Source organism: Alternaria alternata (assembly GCF_001642055.1).
Source record: "Alternaria alternata strain SRC1lrK2f unplaced genomic scaffold CC77scaffold_14, whole genome shotgun sequence".
NCBI lineage: Eukaryota > Fungi > Ascomycota > Dothideomycetes > Pleosporales > Pleosporaceae > Alternaria > Alternaria alternata.
This window is the reverse complement of record NW_017306203.1, coordinates 317,661-330,957: the sequence shown is the minus strand read 5'-3', so window position 1 is coordinate 330,957 and position 13,297 is coordinate 317,661. Positions and strand designations below refer to the sequence as shown.

Here is a 13,297-nt window from a genome sequence, read left to right as displayed (position 1 = left end):
GGGGTAAGATTGGGGTTTTTTTAAGCAACCTCTTATCACATCCCGCTCAAAGAGAGTAGTCTCATGTTGTAACGAAAACCAATCTCCATTCATAAACTTTTGGAGTTACCCGGGGAGTCTAGTTAGGGTTAGGAAAAAGTTTGAGTAGTCTTCTTTTTTTTTTTATCATTCACGTTGGTAAAATCTTCCTTGTCTCGTCTTCGCCCTTTTGATCATCTTGTCCCATTCTGAGTTACTACACTTTCTTATTCTGTTATTTTATCGTGCTCACTCTGCCTGCCTTCCAGCACTATGATGGACGGGAGCAAAACGTTGCATGAGCAGCCTTCTTGATCTGATCTCTTAGTCCGCCGATGAATTCGAAACAACCTGCAAAACTCTCCAGCACCTTTACAGCCGTACCGGCGCTCTCCTCGCATTGTGCTTGTATAGAACCCTGCATCACGCCAGAAGGACTCATCATCCGTGTCGCTAATCGTGGCTGTGACCGTGGCTGTGGCCGTGGCCCTAATTGCGAGGACGGATGCAACTGGGACTGCGATTGGGATTGTGGTAGTTGGTGTTCAAAGTGGAATATCATCATCAGTGTGTAGCTCCCCAAGGCTGCCGAACAGATCTGTGGAGCTGCACATGTGCCCAGGGAGACGAGATGGGATAGTGAGGCTGTGATCGTGGTGGCCGAGTCGAGGCAGGTAATCAGTGCGTGGTGGGTCGAGAAGGGGAAGATTTGGGTGGTTGGAAGTGTTTCGTGATGGGGATTGAGGCTGCGGGTGATACCAGAGGAAGAGGACGAGGAGAAGGTGGAACGGTGGTCGTGCTGTATATCACCGTTGCTGTGGTGTTTAGTGTTAGTGACGCGATGGTGATGGCCTCGAGTCGTTGTAGTTGGCGAAAACTTCTGGAGGATGGTGGGGTGGTGCATGAAGGCGCGATATCTGTGTAGTTTTATGCGTGCACTGTGTTTGTATCAGCGGCTGTGTCACGAAAGGATGCGCTCAACTTTATTTACCTGTGTAGTCGTATCTTTGCTATGGCGCGTAGGGATATGGCGAGTCTCTCTTCTGTGCGGTACGACACATCGTGAATTAATGATGGGGTGTCGGATATTGCAGCTAGTTGGCGGGTGATGACTTTGTCTAGTAGGCGAATATTTTGGTTGAAAGCTGGCACCTCGGTTTTGGAGTCGCTGCCCTTCACCAATGCTACTAGAAGGAGAGTGGAAGCAACGAGAGTTTCTTCGGCGGAGACGTATTGGGCCCACATCTCCGATTTACCCAAGGTGGTAGGATGCGGTATATTGACGGTACGAATGTCAATCTTGTTTACTGGTGACTACAACATAGTCAGCTTTGGTCAAGATCGGTGTACAAGGTGTCTTGGTGGACACCGTACCGTACAGCTAACGATGTTGGCGTTGTATACGCACATCACACTCATCCACCACGCTCTCCGCTGAGCTTCTACAAATGCGCCAACATGCTCCCAATTTACAGACATAGCCTTGATTATGCTATGAGCTTTCTGTGCCAAACGCGTCATCTCTTCAATATTGCCCCAGCGAAGATACTGGTACAAGCTAAGAACACAACATGCCAGTGGCAGTTCCAATCGCTGAGGTACATGCGGATGGAATACCGATGGGAGGACTGTATCTTGGGAGAGGGGAGACGAAAGGGAGAACGGTTCGACCAAGTCTGCCGCCCGCTGGTATAGATTTTGGACGAAGTTTCCATCGTTGACAACACTTGGAGGTTTCAATGCATCTGACTGATACAGAACTGAAGACAGAGCTAGGATCAGAGGTGACGAAGTTTGTGAGAGAAACGAGCCACTACTGCTGACATCCTCTTCTGAAGAGTCAATTCTCGGTTCCTCTATCGGTGGAGGCAGGATTGGGAAAACAGGATGTATGTGCTTGTAATAAGCTCCAAGGATCTGGGCATCGGAGTGATACGGCTGTTGATAGACAGGCTGAGACTCCCCCAGTACCAAATCAGTAGGATCGAAGGAGCCAACTCGTGGAAATGACGGTATCCTGAACATCTCAGCAAAGAAGCTATCCAGTTCCGCGTCCGTACTACCGCCGAACATTCCCTCGAACTGGAAGGAACCTAGATCCCCACTAAACAATGGGGGAAGTAACCCGCCATAATAAGTCTCTCGAGGATACTCCGGGCCCATGTTGTCGGACATTTGACAATCGAACATACTAGGATCAGACGCGCCCCATGAGCCAAGAGCATTCATTGATGAATCCCTAGGCTCAGGAAGATTTACAGCTCTCGATGTAGTCTTCCGACCCCGTCGATTGGGTAAATACACGCATGTTGCGTTCTTACGTAGGCACTGCCGATAGCTATGTTAGTGGACTGTGCAGGGTGGCGGACAGAATTTTAGCTTACGCGACTGCAAGGGTTGGTACCACTACATTTCAATCGCGACGCCCTGCTGCTACAGGATCAGGAGAGGCAGTACATGAGTTGTAGATTGTGTTCATCGCAGGTAGACATAGCGTGACTTGTGTCCCAGTTTTAACACTCCTCGGTCAGGATCATGACGTACCACGAGCTGCACGCTAGCTTGACGGGTATAGGCTTCCTCCGAGCGTGCGACATGTCGCAATCATTCCAGCACTATCCAAAGGAAATAGTAGTTGAAAATCGGATATCGCTTCAGGAACGGTGATCAAGATTGCCGCTTCTTGTTGGAGAAACTCGGTGTCTTGAAAGGTGGGGCTAGCTAATCTCGCACTAAATAAGGGCGCCAGAGACGAACCGTCACTTTTCTCCAATTCTCCAACAGCATACTCGGCAATGATGGCAGATGCAACCACGAAAACATTCTCATGCGCAACGTGTGATCGGCAATTTCGCAAGCTCGAACATTTACAACGACATACTCGAACGCGTATGTGAACATTTTTCAAATGTCTTGGTGTATCAATGTCATGGCTGAGAGGATACAATATCATCCAGAGCAAAGGCTGATATATGGCTGATATAACCTGGTAGATACCAAAGAAAAGCCGTATCACTGTGATTGCGGGCTGTCGTTTGCTAGAAAAGACCTGCTCAAACGTCACAGGCGACTTGCTCATGCGGCATCGGATGAAGCTGGCCAGAGTGGTGCTGCCATACCTCCAAGCGAAGCATTGCCGCTTCCTCCTGAGTATCACCACCTTGGTTAGTGTATTCAAGCTATAACATCGAATGCTTACCTGACGCTTCAGGCACGTCCTTACCCTCCCCACCAGCACAAGAAAGGGGTTTGAAGCAATTCGAGACTTTCCTTTCCCAAAGTAGTCTCCAAGATATGGCTGATCGGCATGAATCAAACAACGAACGTCTTGACAATGCGCCCGAAGACTCCAACTCTATCACCCCGCTGACAAGGACTGGACCACTGCCAACGCATTCTAACACTAATCCGAGTGGCTTCTCCGCCATCTCGTCCAATACGACAGACAGTATGTGGCAGGAGTACCAGGAGAGAGAGCCAAAGTTTGTACCACCGTCTACTCAAGCTTGCCAGCGATATCGACAATCCTTCCACTTCCACACCAATTCAGCCTTGATTCATCCCACCATGGAACTCACAAGCATGGAATTCGCCTTGCGCACTGCTATGTTTGCATTGGGAGCGTTACATCTTCTCGAGTACAAAAGCGCAAGAGCACTGTTCTCAGCAAGTAAAAGCGCAGCTCTACACACGTGGACAACGGAATCACCTGAACGGCATGTTTAAAATTTTCCAGAGCGGCATCGAAGAGTCGTGCTAACCCATTCTTAGTCTATCCTGGCAGCTGACAAGCGCGTTTGTGCTACTTATTGATTTCATCACGATCGAGTTACCTGCAAACACCATGGACGAGCTTCGCCGATTTCACTATGCACTTCAGCTATGTTTTGAAGTCGGTGCCAAGAATGTCGAATCATCACCGTCGACATCATATTCACAATGGCTGATCGAGGAGTTGGAGAGAAGGAGCCAAGCCTTCGGTGCCTGTGCCATAGCGATACACAGTTTTGTTTTTGATTCCTCTATCATGGCATGGCCTGCTAACGTTCGTTTCCGATTTCCATGTTTAGCGGATAGCTGGGAGACGTTGCGACACGCAGATCTTGACCGCAACAACACGTCCCGACCTTTGCAAGGTGAACACATCTTGGAATTCATCAACCAATTACTAGGGATACCGTACGACGGACGTGCTACTATGCTCAGCAGTCTAGACATATTTCAAGTTTTTGTAATACTCGCATTCCTCACCCATTACCTCTGTGTGAGCAGAGAAGCGAGAGCGCTTTTCAGGGCTCATGATGACATATCGAAGGAAGAAGCAAGATACAAGTGAGTGGCTTCCCTGAGACACAGTTTGTTTGCGCCGCACTTACTCATCCGAACAATCAGAGATGCTATAGCGCTCACCGGAGCTCGCGTAAGATTCGCTTCGATGACAGAAACCAATAAGTTTCAACGTCAAAGACAAAAGACGGAAAGTCTTGTGCATCTTGAAAGTATCAGACATTGGTTGGTGATAGATTCGGCTATGTACAAGACTGAGGAGGCGGCAGAGATGCTACTATACCTTCATGATCAGCAATATGTTTTCCCGGAATCACTGAGCGACGATGTGCTCTTGTGTGACGTGGGCGCCTCGGTCCATCTCTTCGAGGATCCTGCAAATACCGGCTTCGCATTCTTCCTTCGCTACCACGCTAATACTTGGACACTGTGGAATGTACTCTTGATCTTCGAATCTGCTCTGTTTCTATGTGCATGGATCAAGAAAGCGGCAGTCGAAAGCAGTGGCAATCAAGCCTGTCAGGTCATCATCGAGGATCTCAGGGGAGCTCTATCGATGGCGTGGTCCTCTTTGGATGTTTCGGATGGCCAGCCGGATTTTACGAACACGAAGGTACTCGCAAAGTCTGTCTTGCTATACTGGAGCCGCGTGCTGGTAAGTTTGAGTGAGAAGCCGTTTGCACGTACGCTTGGGCAGGCTCTCGGCCAATACGCACGGTCTGTGGGCACCGAAGAAGATACTATGATGGAGTAGACCAAGTGGACATCATAGCTTCCCAGGGATGGTCACGCGATACCAGGAAATGCAGAATAAAACTGGATCGGCACTGCAGAATTCTAGCATCTCTCACGGTGTCTATCTCCAACTTCTCGGGCCGACTTCTCCAACGACGAGCATTCTGCATCACCGATAGAGATAACCTGATGGCACGAAGACTAAGGGACGGATTAGTCACCTAGTGGGACTAAATAACGTCGACCTTGATCTCAAGTTAAGCAATATAAAAGAAGGTGTCGCTCTGGTTGCTCGATCGCAGGATAACTGTTCTCCACACCACCTGGACAAACACTTTGATATTATTTTTTTTGAACGTCGACATCACACCGTTACACACATATCTCGGTCTGCTCGTTCATTAACCCAAGTAGGTACCTTGCTCCCAATTCGCAAGTAGCAAGAATCTCCTGACACACTCCAGTTCAACCATCCACCTTATCCAACCTAATCATGTCCTCCCTGACCTACACCAACCCTCCCGGCGCCTCCCAAAACTTCTCAGACGAAAGTCACTTCTCCATGGCCGTCACCCTGCCCAACGGTATCATAAAGTGTTCGGGCCAAGGCGGCTGGGACCCCACCACCGGCGCCCTCGACGCCAACAACAGCGACGAGCAAATAGCCATTGCAATGAAGAACGTGGACCTAGTGTTGAAAGCCGCGGGACTACGTGGCTGGGAAGATGTGTACCATTTGAGGAGCTACCACACTGATATCCGGTCAAGTTAGGATCCGCTAGTCAAGGCGCTCAAGGAGAGGATCCCGGGACATCGGCCATGTTGGACGGCGGTTGCGGTGCCGCATTTGGCGTTTCCGCAGATGCTGATCGAGTTGGAGGTTGAGACTATCAAGCAGGGATAGATAGGCTATCTTGCGCGTGTCTTTTCTTTCGCAATGTGTGTATCTGTAGTGTATGCGGACTAGCTGCACCTATAGCAATGTATAAGCAGACGACTAAACGTTAGTACACTGTCAGTTGGGTGCCATTAGAGGCAGAGAAGACGTGAGCTATTGTGAACAAGTTTTGAAATTTGGATATGTCCTACCAACGCCGCTCCAGTCGTGTGTGAAGTATGCAGTCCATGAAGCTTCCATGCTCGTATCGTACCCATCCATACACACCAGGTCGCCAAAATCTCTCTTTTAACCAAAACGCTCTCAGCCTTCCGAACCATCCAGAGCCACTACGCAATTCTCTAGATGAGATGCTTACTCCTGAAGTAGGCACGAAGGTACACAACCTGCCAGGCCCCAAGCCCAACAAGCATACCCATGGTACCCAACGCAAACCACTTGACCCTCTCATTAGTGCTCTCATTGGTATCCCTAAGCTTCTGCTCGCGACTCCTCAGGTAATCCATCTCCGTGACAATCTCTCCAACAACCTCCTCGATCCTCCTGAGCTCCGCCTCAACAGGCTTCAGCTTGTCGGCGGCTCCAATGGCATTCCAGTCCTTGGCATCGGCGCCAATGTCAATGTCGAGCTCGACGTGGCGCGGGGTGATGGACTTGGAGGAGCCGGACGAGGTAAAGATGTTTTCGAAGCAGACGTCAAAGGCAGAGTCGGCGTGCGAGGTGAAGGCGTAGCGGTTCTCGCCTACGACGTCTTTGGGACGGTGGTAGTCGTTGCCCATTGCGTCGCGGATCTATTTGGGCATTGTCAGTATATATCCTTCTCGTGTCCGCATTGCTCGCATGCGAGCCTTGTTGCTGATTCTAGTCGTTGCAACGTACATGCATATCCACCCTCTGTCCGTCCCCCCGATATCCGTCCATAATCACCGTGACAACAACCAATTGTTCCCTCGCAACAAAGTTCCTAATGCATCGCTCGTACTTGGCTGAGTCGTGTGCTGCTACGGGGTGGAGATCGAATTTGAGGGCTGCTGTGAGGGGGAGGAGGGCGAGCAGCACGAAGCTGAGGAGACGTGCTAACCGGTCCATGTTGAAAGAGTCGTGTTTGTAGAGCTGCAGCGCTTGCAGGCTCGAGTTGTTTCGCGCTCTTGCGTGGCTTTGGGAAATGTACAGCTGTCGCGAGGGATGCGCGGAAGGACAGATGGTCCGATTGTAAGCTAGCGTTGAGTGGGGAAGGCGCGTGCGGACCCTGAGCGGCCATTGGCAGGAGCGTAGCGTGCGCTCTCCATCATCACTTTTTACACTGCTAGGGCAGAAAGCATCACCACCTTCACAAAGTCATATCAAGCAGAATTGGAAGAAACAAATACATCATACTCGTCATAATTCGTTAACCTTGACGCCTGACTTGTCGCTGAGAATGCTCGCACCGTACGGTAGACTACACGTCGCCTGACAACTCTTTTACCAGGCAGTAGTACCACCATCTAGCTTCAGATCATGCCCAGTCATGTAGCTGCTTGCCTTGCTCAACATGAACAAGCCCACAGCCTTGTACTCTTCCGGCGTGCTGAGCCGACCCAGCATACTGTTATTCTCCCATTCCTCGCGATTCGCCTCGCCCTTGTCGAAGTTGGCCTGCACCATCGGTGTAACGATGTGACCGGGGCTCAAAGAATTGACTCGGATACCACCTGAGCCGTCTGGATTCTTCCTTCCCCACTCCATGGCTAGGTTCCGTGCTAGCTGTACCACCGCTGCTTTGGACGAGTTGTAAACAGGTGCGATGAAACCGCGGTTGGCGATGGTTCCGCTCATGCTTGCGACGAGGCAGATCGATCCCTGAATCTTGTATTGCATCATCTGACGGGCGCATTCTCGTGCTGCTAGGAACACGCCAGTGTAGTTGACGTCTAACATCTTTTGAATGTCTTTCTTCTGGAACTCGATAGCCGGCGTTACTTGCTGGATGCCGGCGGCTGTAGGGTGAAATGGTCAGTATATTACTTCTAACAGCATTGACTGACCCGTACCTGCAATAAGGCCATCGAGCCGTTGATGCTTTGACGCAACATCCCCGATGCACTTCCGCATCGCCTCCTCGTGCGTCACATCCACGTTATGGTACTCCAGACTGGCACCGTGATTGCTCTTGAGCCGTGTCTGGGCTTCTTGGAACGCTTGAGGAGGCTCTGGCAACCGATCGAGGCAGTACACCTTGCCACCAGCTTCTACGAGCCCTTCAGCCATGCATAGTCCTAGTCCACGACCTCCACCTGTTTATTCGTTAACAAGGGCTACAAAGGCGTGACATTTGCTCTGCACAAGGGAGGAGGACGGCATGCTGCACCTGTAACCACGAACACTTTCCCGTCGAGGTCGAACTGGCTAAATCTCTTCTCTCCGACACTCTCAGCTTTTTCGTATGGAACTTGGGGGTAGGTTGCATCTTGGTGTGATGCGAGGGTTCGGCGTTGGAGCGGAGCTGTGAAAGGCTGAAAGCGGAACGCGGGCGGAGCTGGGCGTACGAATCGGCGAAGCAGCGTCCTTGAGGAGCTAAGAGATGCCATTATCGTTGTCGCTTTCTTGTCTGATGATGCAAATCGTTGAGAAGATGAAATGAAGACAGAGAGAAAGAGAGAATGGAATCAGTGTCTCGCAGCAAGAGTCGGGGCGTTCACAAGCTGACATGTATACGTTGCACAGCAGGCATGATGTAATTGCAGCTCATACGCGTACCTCCCCCTTCCTTCACCTTGGCTTCCTTCCATAGCATCGTGACTTCCGCGGCCATCCCGCTTCTCAATTCGTTGAGAAGCTATACGAAACCGCTGCAGCTGATCAGGGCCAAATCCTGGCAGCAAGCGCGTGACGACAGACACGGCACGAGATTTGGCAACGATTAGCTTACTTGACTCGCCACGCAAGACAAGAAGCAGCATCTCACGATGTTGGCACGCACATGCAGGCACGGCTGGCTGCGCGAGCTGAGTGGGTCTTGCCATGTTGCTAGCTTGCATCCGGCATCCGGAACGCGGGGCAGTGGAGCCACAGGGCTGGGCATTGGTAGGTCTGATTGGGTGTTGCGGCTGGGCTGATTGGCTGCGGAGGGTGCCGCCAACACGACAGAAGTACATCATCCTGAGCAAACATCGAATTTCCGGTTTATGCTGCATTATCTTAGATGGGGAATGCAAATTTTCCCATGATGATAGTCTGGCAATCTAGTGGAAGCAGTGGGGATGTATTCTCCGCTACGCGATAGGATCAACGTCAGGTTTTCGCCATATCCCTTGCTTTTCCCTGTTACCTTGCTGACGCAGTAGCAAGAACAGTCAAACAAGTGACAGACTCTCTATGCGAGTACTAGAAGTTCCTTCTGAGGATTTGCAGCTACCCACTGCTTCATATCAACACTATGCACAACACCCACGCGTCGTGCGAGGCCTTGCCAACGCTCGATGATGATGCCACTAAATTCGCGTTCCCTTTCTCCAAATCGCCAGGGCTGCCGCTAATACTCACCTTCAAGATATTCAACGTAAGGAACTCCACGGGTGATTGCGATCAGAGCTACTTCGAGTTCCAGGCTCGCTTCTTCCTTAAACTTTGCTCTGACCATAGGACAATCGATATGTACCTCAGGAATAGCACGGTGTTCAGTTGGGAAGGCCAATTTCAGGGGCGCCACATGAGTCCAGAATACAAGCAATGTTTGTAGGCTCTCGTCACGTGGGACGTGGAAGAGCGGCACTTCTTCAACACAAGGCTCGGTGGGAAGAGACGGCGCAGATGTAAGCTCGTTGTAAAGCTCGATAGAGCGGCTACAATATCCCTCGATGCGATTGTGGGGATCGAGTGGGCCTAGAAGAAGGACAAGATTTCCAGATTCAGTGCGCGAATATATCTACACAAGCGGCCAGTAGCCACGATGCCGGAAATGTCTGTAACCGCCGTCATTTAATACAGTCCTTGGAGAGCCGACTTCGAGTTTCCAGCCGATCCAAGACCAAGAAGGAAATCCGTTCCGCCGGCTTAGTGGGCCGGACTGGGGCGTTACCGACAAGAATAACGCTCTTGCAAACAAACGCAGTGGCATTCCCGATTCAAAGTCGCCCAGTAGAACAGATTGAGCGTTGATGATCCCAGAGAACGCATTGAGTACATCAGTATCGTACGTCAAATTTCTCCCGATATAGAAGCTGAGTAGCTGAATATAATTCCCTTCATACTGCTCTATAATCTCGATCAATGTTGCATCATTCCTCGGCAGTTTATGCAGGAAGCCGCAATTTTGAATACTGGACTCTTGATGTAGATCGGGTTGCTCCATCGGTGAAAACGTTCTATATAAGTCGTCGCCAAAGGATTTACTCTCGCACGCCACACCGTTTGAACAGTAGAAGACTACGTCTTCGGAAAGGAACAGGAGGACTCGATGCGAAAGCACGAACTCTTGAAAGGTCCTAGAAGAGAAACGTGAGCACCTCGTATAAGTTGGAGCGTCGAAGTTTTACTGACCAGCCACGAGAAGACCACTTGGTGCTTGAGAAGCTTTCATTCAACGTTCGTTGCATGTCATTGTCATCGACCAAGTACGACACCCCATCTACAGTAAAGCTTGGGTCGATTGGAGTGAACGAGTTGGATACACCAGACAGACCCAGACTTAGATTTTTATCCAGTGGGCTTTGGTCGAGTTTCGTTTGTTTCTATGCTGCCTGAACGATGGTTATGTAGGCGTTGGAGTAGACAGAGTCCATATTCTGGATCTGAAACATCTTGCCCTGTTCATCGTCCTGGACGATGCAGAGTGCATCTACCCACAGATATGGGATGTCTGCCTTCACACACACCTCGATCGCATCAATAATTACTTGTCTGATAGTTATATTGTTACGATCCAGTGAGCCGGGTTCTTTCAGGATTTCTACATTCTCTCGTTTCAGACAGTATTGTTCTTCCTGGCCCCAAGTATAGCTGAGTGCTGCATAGCGTACGCGCTGGTCTTGCTCTATGACACATCGACGTTTGGTATCGATGAACCGAAGGTCTTTGTGCGCTGATATGGAGTGGATGGGGCTTATGATATGTTCATGCGTTTCATTACACAACTTTAGCCATCCTATCACAAGATCGAAATTGACATTTGTGCCTACTCGGCTCTTATTTAAGCAGCAATGTGGTAGATTGTTGAGTTGGTGGAGCATCTCTTCGATGAAAGGGCGGATGCAACATGAAGTTGTGATCCCTCGATATGGACGTTCGTACAGATATAGGTAAACCTTGATACCGTTAGTTGCACACCTTGCATCATTCTTATGCTCTGGCCAAGCCTGTCATTCCATTCATCAGTGATGGTAGCACAAGACATGCGATTACCATGAACTTACGAAAATACATTGATGTTTCACACCGTCTTCGAACACTGGACCGCCCTTGAGCAGAATGTCGAGAAATGCCGTATCGCTATTGTATGCCGAGTTGTTAGGGTAGTCAAACGTTGAAACGTCCCATGCTGCTTCTGCCTTATCGCACAATATGTTACAGAGCTGACATTGGTGGATTTGGTCCTTTCGAAGTCGCCAGCGGAACCTAAAATTCTTCGCTGACCACTTTGTCTCTCGGCGTGCCCCTGCTACAACTTCAAATAGAGGCCAGATCACGTCATCATAGACGTTTTCAAAATCGCGGTGACGAAAATCAAATTCGGATAATCGCTGATATCCGTTGTCGATCTTTTGGCCCGCCCTTTTGTCTTCCTCATCCATACAACGGACATCGCGTGTGTAGAAGTGTGTTCTCAACCAGTCAAAGCGAGCACAGCCTTTGCAAAGCTTATCTCGATGCATTCTGATGATCTGATTGTGCAGTATCTGGTTAGCTCTTTCGAGCTCATAGTCCCAACCATTGTCCAAATCTCCACCTCCATCTTCGTAACGGAGATATCGAGGTATGTCGCCATGTTCAGATGTCATGTCGATTCTGTATAACGTATGTGGGGGATGTCTGGCAGTAGCTCAGTTGTCGTGCTTCTATCGACTATGCAGGGTGAAGGGCGGGGCACTTGTGACACCCAGACCACAGCCACCAGGCAGCAGCTTTCTCGTAGCTAAAGCTATGTTTTGTTCTAGCGGCGTTGTAAATATGATTGCGAGAACGTGGGCATCAATTAGTTCGATGTGGATTGGGGAAACCGGTGTTTATCGAGTTGCTTGTAGGCCGTCTTTCGGCCAAGCGGCCTCCGAAGCTCCGTCGTCGCATGACTGCCAAGCATGGTACATGGCGGGTATATAGTGGGCTCATCCCACCTTAGCTAGCTCGGTAGACTTGTACATACATTCATCTCCACATATCACGTCCGAAAACGCCCCGATGTCTTGCCATACCTGACGGGCACGTTTGTACCTCTGCCGGCCCTTTTGAAATGCCTAGCGGCATGCAGCACCAGGAATACCGACATACATTGTTAACTTAGCGACAGCACTTGGAAGCAAGCAGCGCGAGGGCGACGACTATGGGGACCATGAGAACAGAGACTTAAAACTAACACGTCAAGCAGTAAGTTGTGCGACAAAATGCTCGCAGCCAAGCATCACCGCGACTTGGGTGCATACTATCAAAATCTAGATGCCGATGATCCTGTTATCCGTCAACCGTTGACGTACAAGCGAGACGGAGACCAACTTTGAGCTTCGGACGCTAGCGCACAGTCGTGAAGGTTAGGCGACGGAAGCATCATCTATACGGGCTGGGTGGTTTGCTATCATGCTCGCAAGATTATGGCCGATGCCCCCACAAATATGCAAATCCTCAGCCGGTCCGCGCGTCGTGAACGAACGAGCAACAATGGCGCACCAAGAGAATATAGAATGTGCCTTTACGACTGCTAGAGACCCCATTTATATGGTAACGGTCATTGGCGCGTGCTCTGGGGAGTGGGCTTGTTGAATAGCTTTGGTTTTGTTTCGCTGGAGCTCGTCTAGGTTGAAGTAAACGCCGTGGGTTCAGTACCACAACTAAGGACAAGATCCATTTGGGACGTGTGCGCGATGGCACAGACAGAATCAGCCCTGTCGTTTGAAACGCAGGCGGATAAGAGTGCAACAAAGGTAGCACCCACATTGCAACCACAAGAATCCGATTGGCACCCGCGTCTTGACGCTATCCTACAAGCAGGAGGAAAGTGTGGAACGGAATATAAGGTGTCTCACAAGACTGAGGATTAGTATTCATACCACATGTTAGTGGAGACCTATGCATCAAAAACACACAGTCAAAGCGTGGCTACTTCAGAATCCGGGACTTTCGGCGCATGGAATTCATTCTATAAAGCTTAGAAGTCAGCTGGACGGTTGA

General features: G+C 50.0%; 7 protein-coding genes across 7 annotated transcripts; 2 read left to right on the top strand and 5 right to left on the bottom strand.

The window, feature by feature from the left end:
* Nucleotides 1–74: 74 nt before the first annotated feature.
* On the bottom strand, nt 75–2,720 carry CC77DRAFT_174766 (hypothetical protein). Its single transcript, XM_018530462.1, has 5 exons — nt 2,563–2,720; nt 2,403–2,448; nt 1,393–2,346; nt 1,010–1,332; nt 75–956 (listed from the first exon to the last, which is right to left on the bottom strand). Exons 1-5 carry the CDS (start codon nt 2,613–2,615, stop codon nt 290–292), a joined length of 2,043 nt encoding a protein of 680 aa, XP_018384322.1. The 5' UTR covers nt 2,616–2,720; the 3' UTR covers nt 75–289.
* An 81-nt stretch (nt 2,721–2,801) lies between these two features.
* Nucleotides 2,802–5,181, top strand: CC77DRAFT_1096126 (hypothetical protein). The gene is made up of 5 exons (XM_018529828.1): nt 2,802–2,907; nt 3,012–3,182; nt 3,230–3,734; nt 3,790–4,350; nt 4,411–5,181. The coding sequence occupies exons 1-5, from the start codon at nt 2,814–2,816 to the stop codon at nt 5,057–5,059; spliced, it is 1,980 nt and encodes a 659-aa protein (XP_018384321.1). The 5' UTR covers nt 2,802–2,813; the 3' UTR covers nt 5,060–5,181.
* A 97-nt stretch (nt 5,182–5,278) lies between these two features.
* On the top strand, nt 5,279–6,011 carry CC77DRAFT_1021768 (hypothetical protein). Its single transcript, XM_018525326.1, has 2 exons — nt 5,279–5,450; nt 5,505–6,011. The coding sequence occupies exon 2, from the start codon at nt 5,534–5,536 to the stop codon at nt 5,810–5,812; it is 279 nt and encodes a 92-aa protein (XP_018384320.1). The 5' UTR covers nt 5,279–5,450; nt 5,505–5,533; the 3' UTR covers nt 5,813–6,011.
* An 83-nt stretch (nt 6,012–6,094) lies between these two features.
* CC77DRAFT_1021766 (hypothetical protein) lies at nt 6,095–7,098 on the bottom strand. The gene is made up of 2 exons (XM_018525325.1): nt 6,818–7,098; nt 6,095–6,729 (listed from the first exon to the last, which is right to left on the bottom strand). The coding sequence occupies exons 1-2, from the start codon at nt 7,025–7,027 to the stop codon at nt 6,280–6,282; spliced, it is 660 nt and encodes a 219-aa protein (XP_018384319.1). The 5' UTR covers nt 7,028–7,098; the 3' UTR covers nt 6,095–6,279.
* Nucleotides 7,099–7,314: 216 nt separating this feature from the next.
* CC77DRAFT_1021765 (NAD(P)-binding protein) lies at nt 7,315–8,412 on the bottom strand. Its single transcript, XM_018525324.1, has 3 exons — nt 8,289–8,412; nt 7,972–8,214; nt 7,315–7,917 (listed from the first exon to the last, which is right to left on the bottom strand). Exons 2-3 carry the CDS (start codon nt 8,186–8,188, stop codon nt 7,403–7,405), a joined length of 732 nt encoding a protein of 243 aa, XP_018384318.1. The 5' UTR covers nt 8,189–8,214; nt 8,289–8,412; the 3' UTR covers nt 7,315–7,402.
* A 1,340-nt stretch (nt 8,413–9,752) lies between these two features.
* On the bottom strand, nt 9,753–10,629 carry CC77DRAFT_174807 (hypothetical protein). The gene is made up of 2 exons (XM_018530463.1): nt 10,460–10,629; nt 9,753–10,404 (listed from the first exon to the last, which is right to left on the bottom strand). Exons 1-2 carry the CDS (start codon nt 10,513–10,515, stop codon nt 9,846–9,848), a joined length of 615 nt encoding a protein of 204 aa, XP_018384317.1. The 5' UTR covers nt 10,516–10,629; the 3' UTR covers nt 9,753–9,845.
* CC77DRAFT_1051353 (HET-domain-containing protein) lies at nt 10,625–12,132 on the bottom strand. Its single transcript, XM_018527667.1, has 3 exons — nt 12,005–12,132; nt 11,332–11,953; nt 10,625–11,274 (listed from the first exon to the last, which is right to left on the bottom strand). Exons 2-3 carry the CDS (start codon nt 11,914–11,916, stop codon nt 10,651–10,653), a joined length of 1,209 nt encoding a protein of 402 aa, XP_018384316.1. The 5' UTR covers nt 11,917–11,953; nt 12,005–12,132; the 3' UTR covers nt 10,625–10,650.
* Nucleotides 12,133–13,297: the final 1,165 nt, after the last annotated feature.

Coding starts and splice junctions, on each gene's coding strand:
- CC77DRAFT_174766 (XM_018530462.1), bottom strand. CDS start 2,615: ATGTCGCACGCTCGGAGGAAGCCTATACCCGTCAAGCTAGCGTGCAGC. Junction 2,347..2,402: donor GTACCAACCCTTGCAGTCGC/GTAAGCTAAAAT, acceptor AGCTATCGGCAG/TGCCTACGTAAGAACGCAAC. Junction 1,333..1,392: donor CCAACATCGTTAGCTGTACG/GTACGGTGTCCA, acceptor ACTATGTTGTAG/TCACCAGTAAACAAGATTGA.
- CC77DRAFT_1096126 (XM_018529828.1), top strand. CDS start 2,814: ATGATGGCAGATGCAACCACGAAAACATTCTCATGCGCAACGTGTGAT. Junction 2,908..3,011: donor ACAACGACATACTCGAACGC/GTATGTGAACAT, acceptor ATAACCTGGTAG/ATACCAAAGAAAAGCCGTAT. Junction 3,183..3,229: donor TCCTGAGTATCACCACCTTG/GTTAGTGTATTC, acceptor CTGACGCTTCAG/GCACGTCCTTACCCTCCCCA.
- CC77DRAFT_1021768 (XM_018525326.1), top strand. CDS start 5,534: ATGTCCTCCCTGACCTACACCAACCCTCCCGGCGCCTCCCAAAACTTC.
- CC77DRAFT_1021766 (XM_018525325.1), bottom strand. CDS start 7,027: ATGGACCGGTTAGCACGTCTCCTCAGCTTCGTGCTGCTCGCCCTCCTC. Junction 6,730..6,817: donor GACAGAGGGTGGATATGCAT/GTACGTTGCAAC, acceptor ATGCCCAAATAG/ATCCGCGACGCAATGGGCAA.
- CC77DRAFT_1021765 (XM_018525324.1), bottom strand. CDS start 8,188: ATGGCTGAAGGGCTCGTAGAAGCTGGTGGCAAGGTGTACTGCCTCGAT. Junction 7,918..7,971: donor GCTCGATGGCCTTATTGCAG/GTACGGGTCAGT, acceptor TTCACCCTACAG/CCGCCGGCATCCAGCAAGTA.
- CC77DRAFT_174807 (XM_018530463.1), bottom strand. CDS start 10,515: ATGCAACGAACGTTGAATGAAAGCTTCTCAAGCACCAAGTGGTCTTCT. Junction 10,405..10,459: donor AAGTGGTCTTCTCGTGGCTG/GTCAGTAAAACT, acceptor TTTCTCTTCTAG/GACCTTTCAAGAGTTCGTGC.
- CC77DRAFT_1051353 (XM_018527667.1), bottom strand. CDS start 11,916: ATGACATCTGAACATGGCGACATACCTCGATATCTCCGTTACGAAGAT. Junction 11,275..11,331: donor TGAAACATCAATGTATTTTC/GTAAGTTCATGG, acceptor ATGGAATGACAG/GCTTGGCCAGAGCATAAGAA.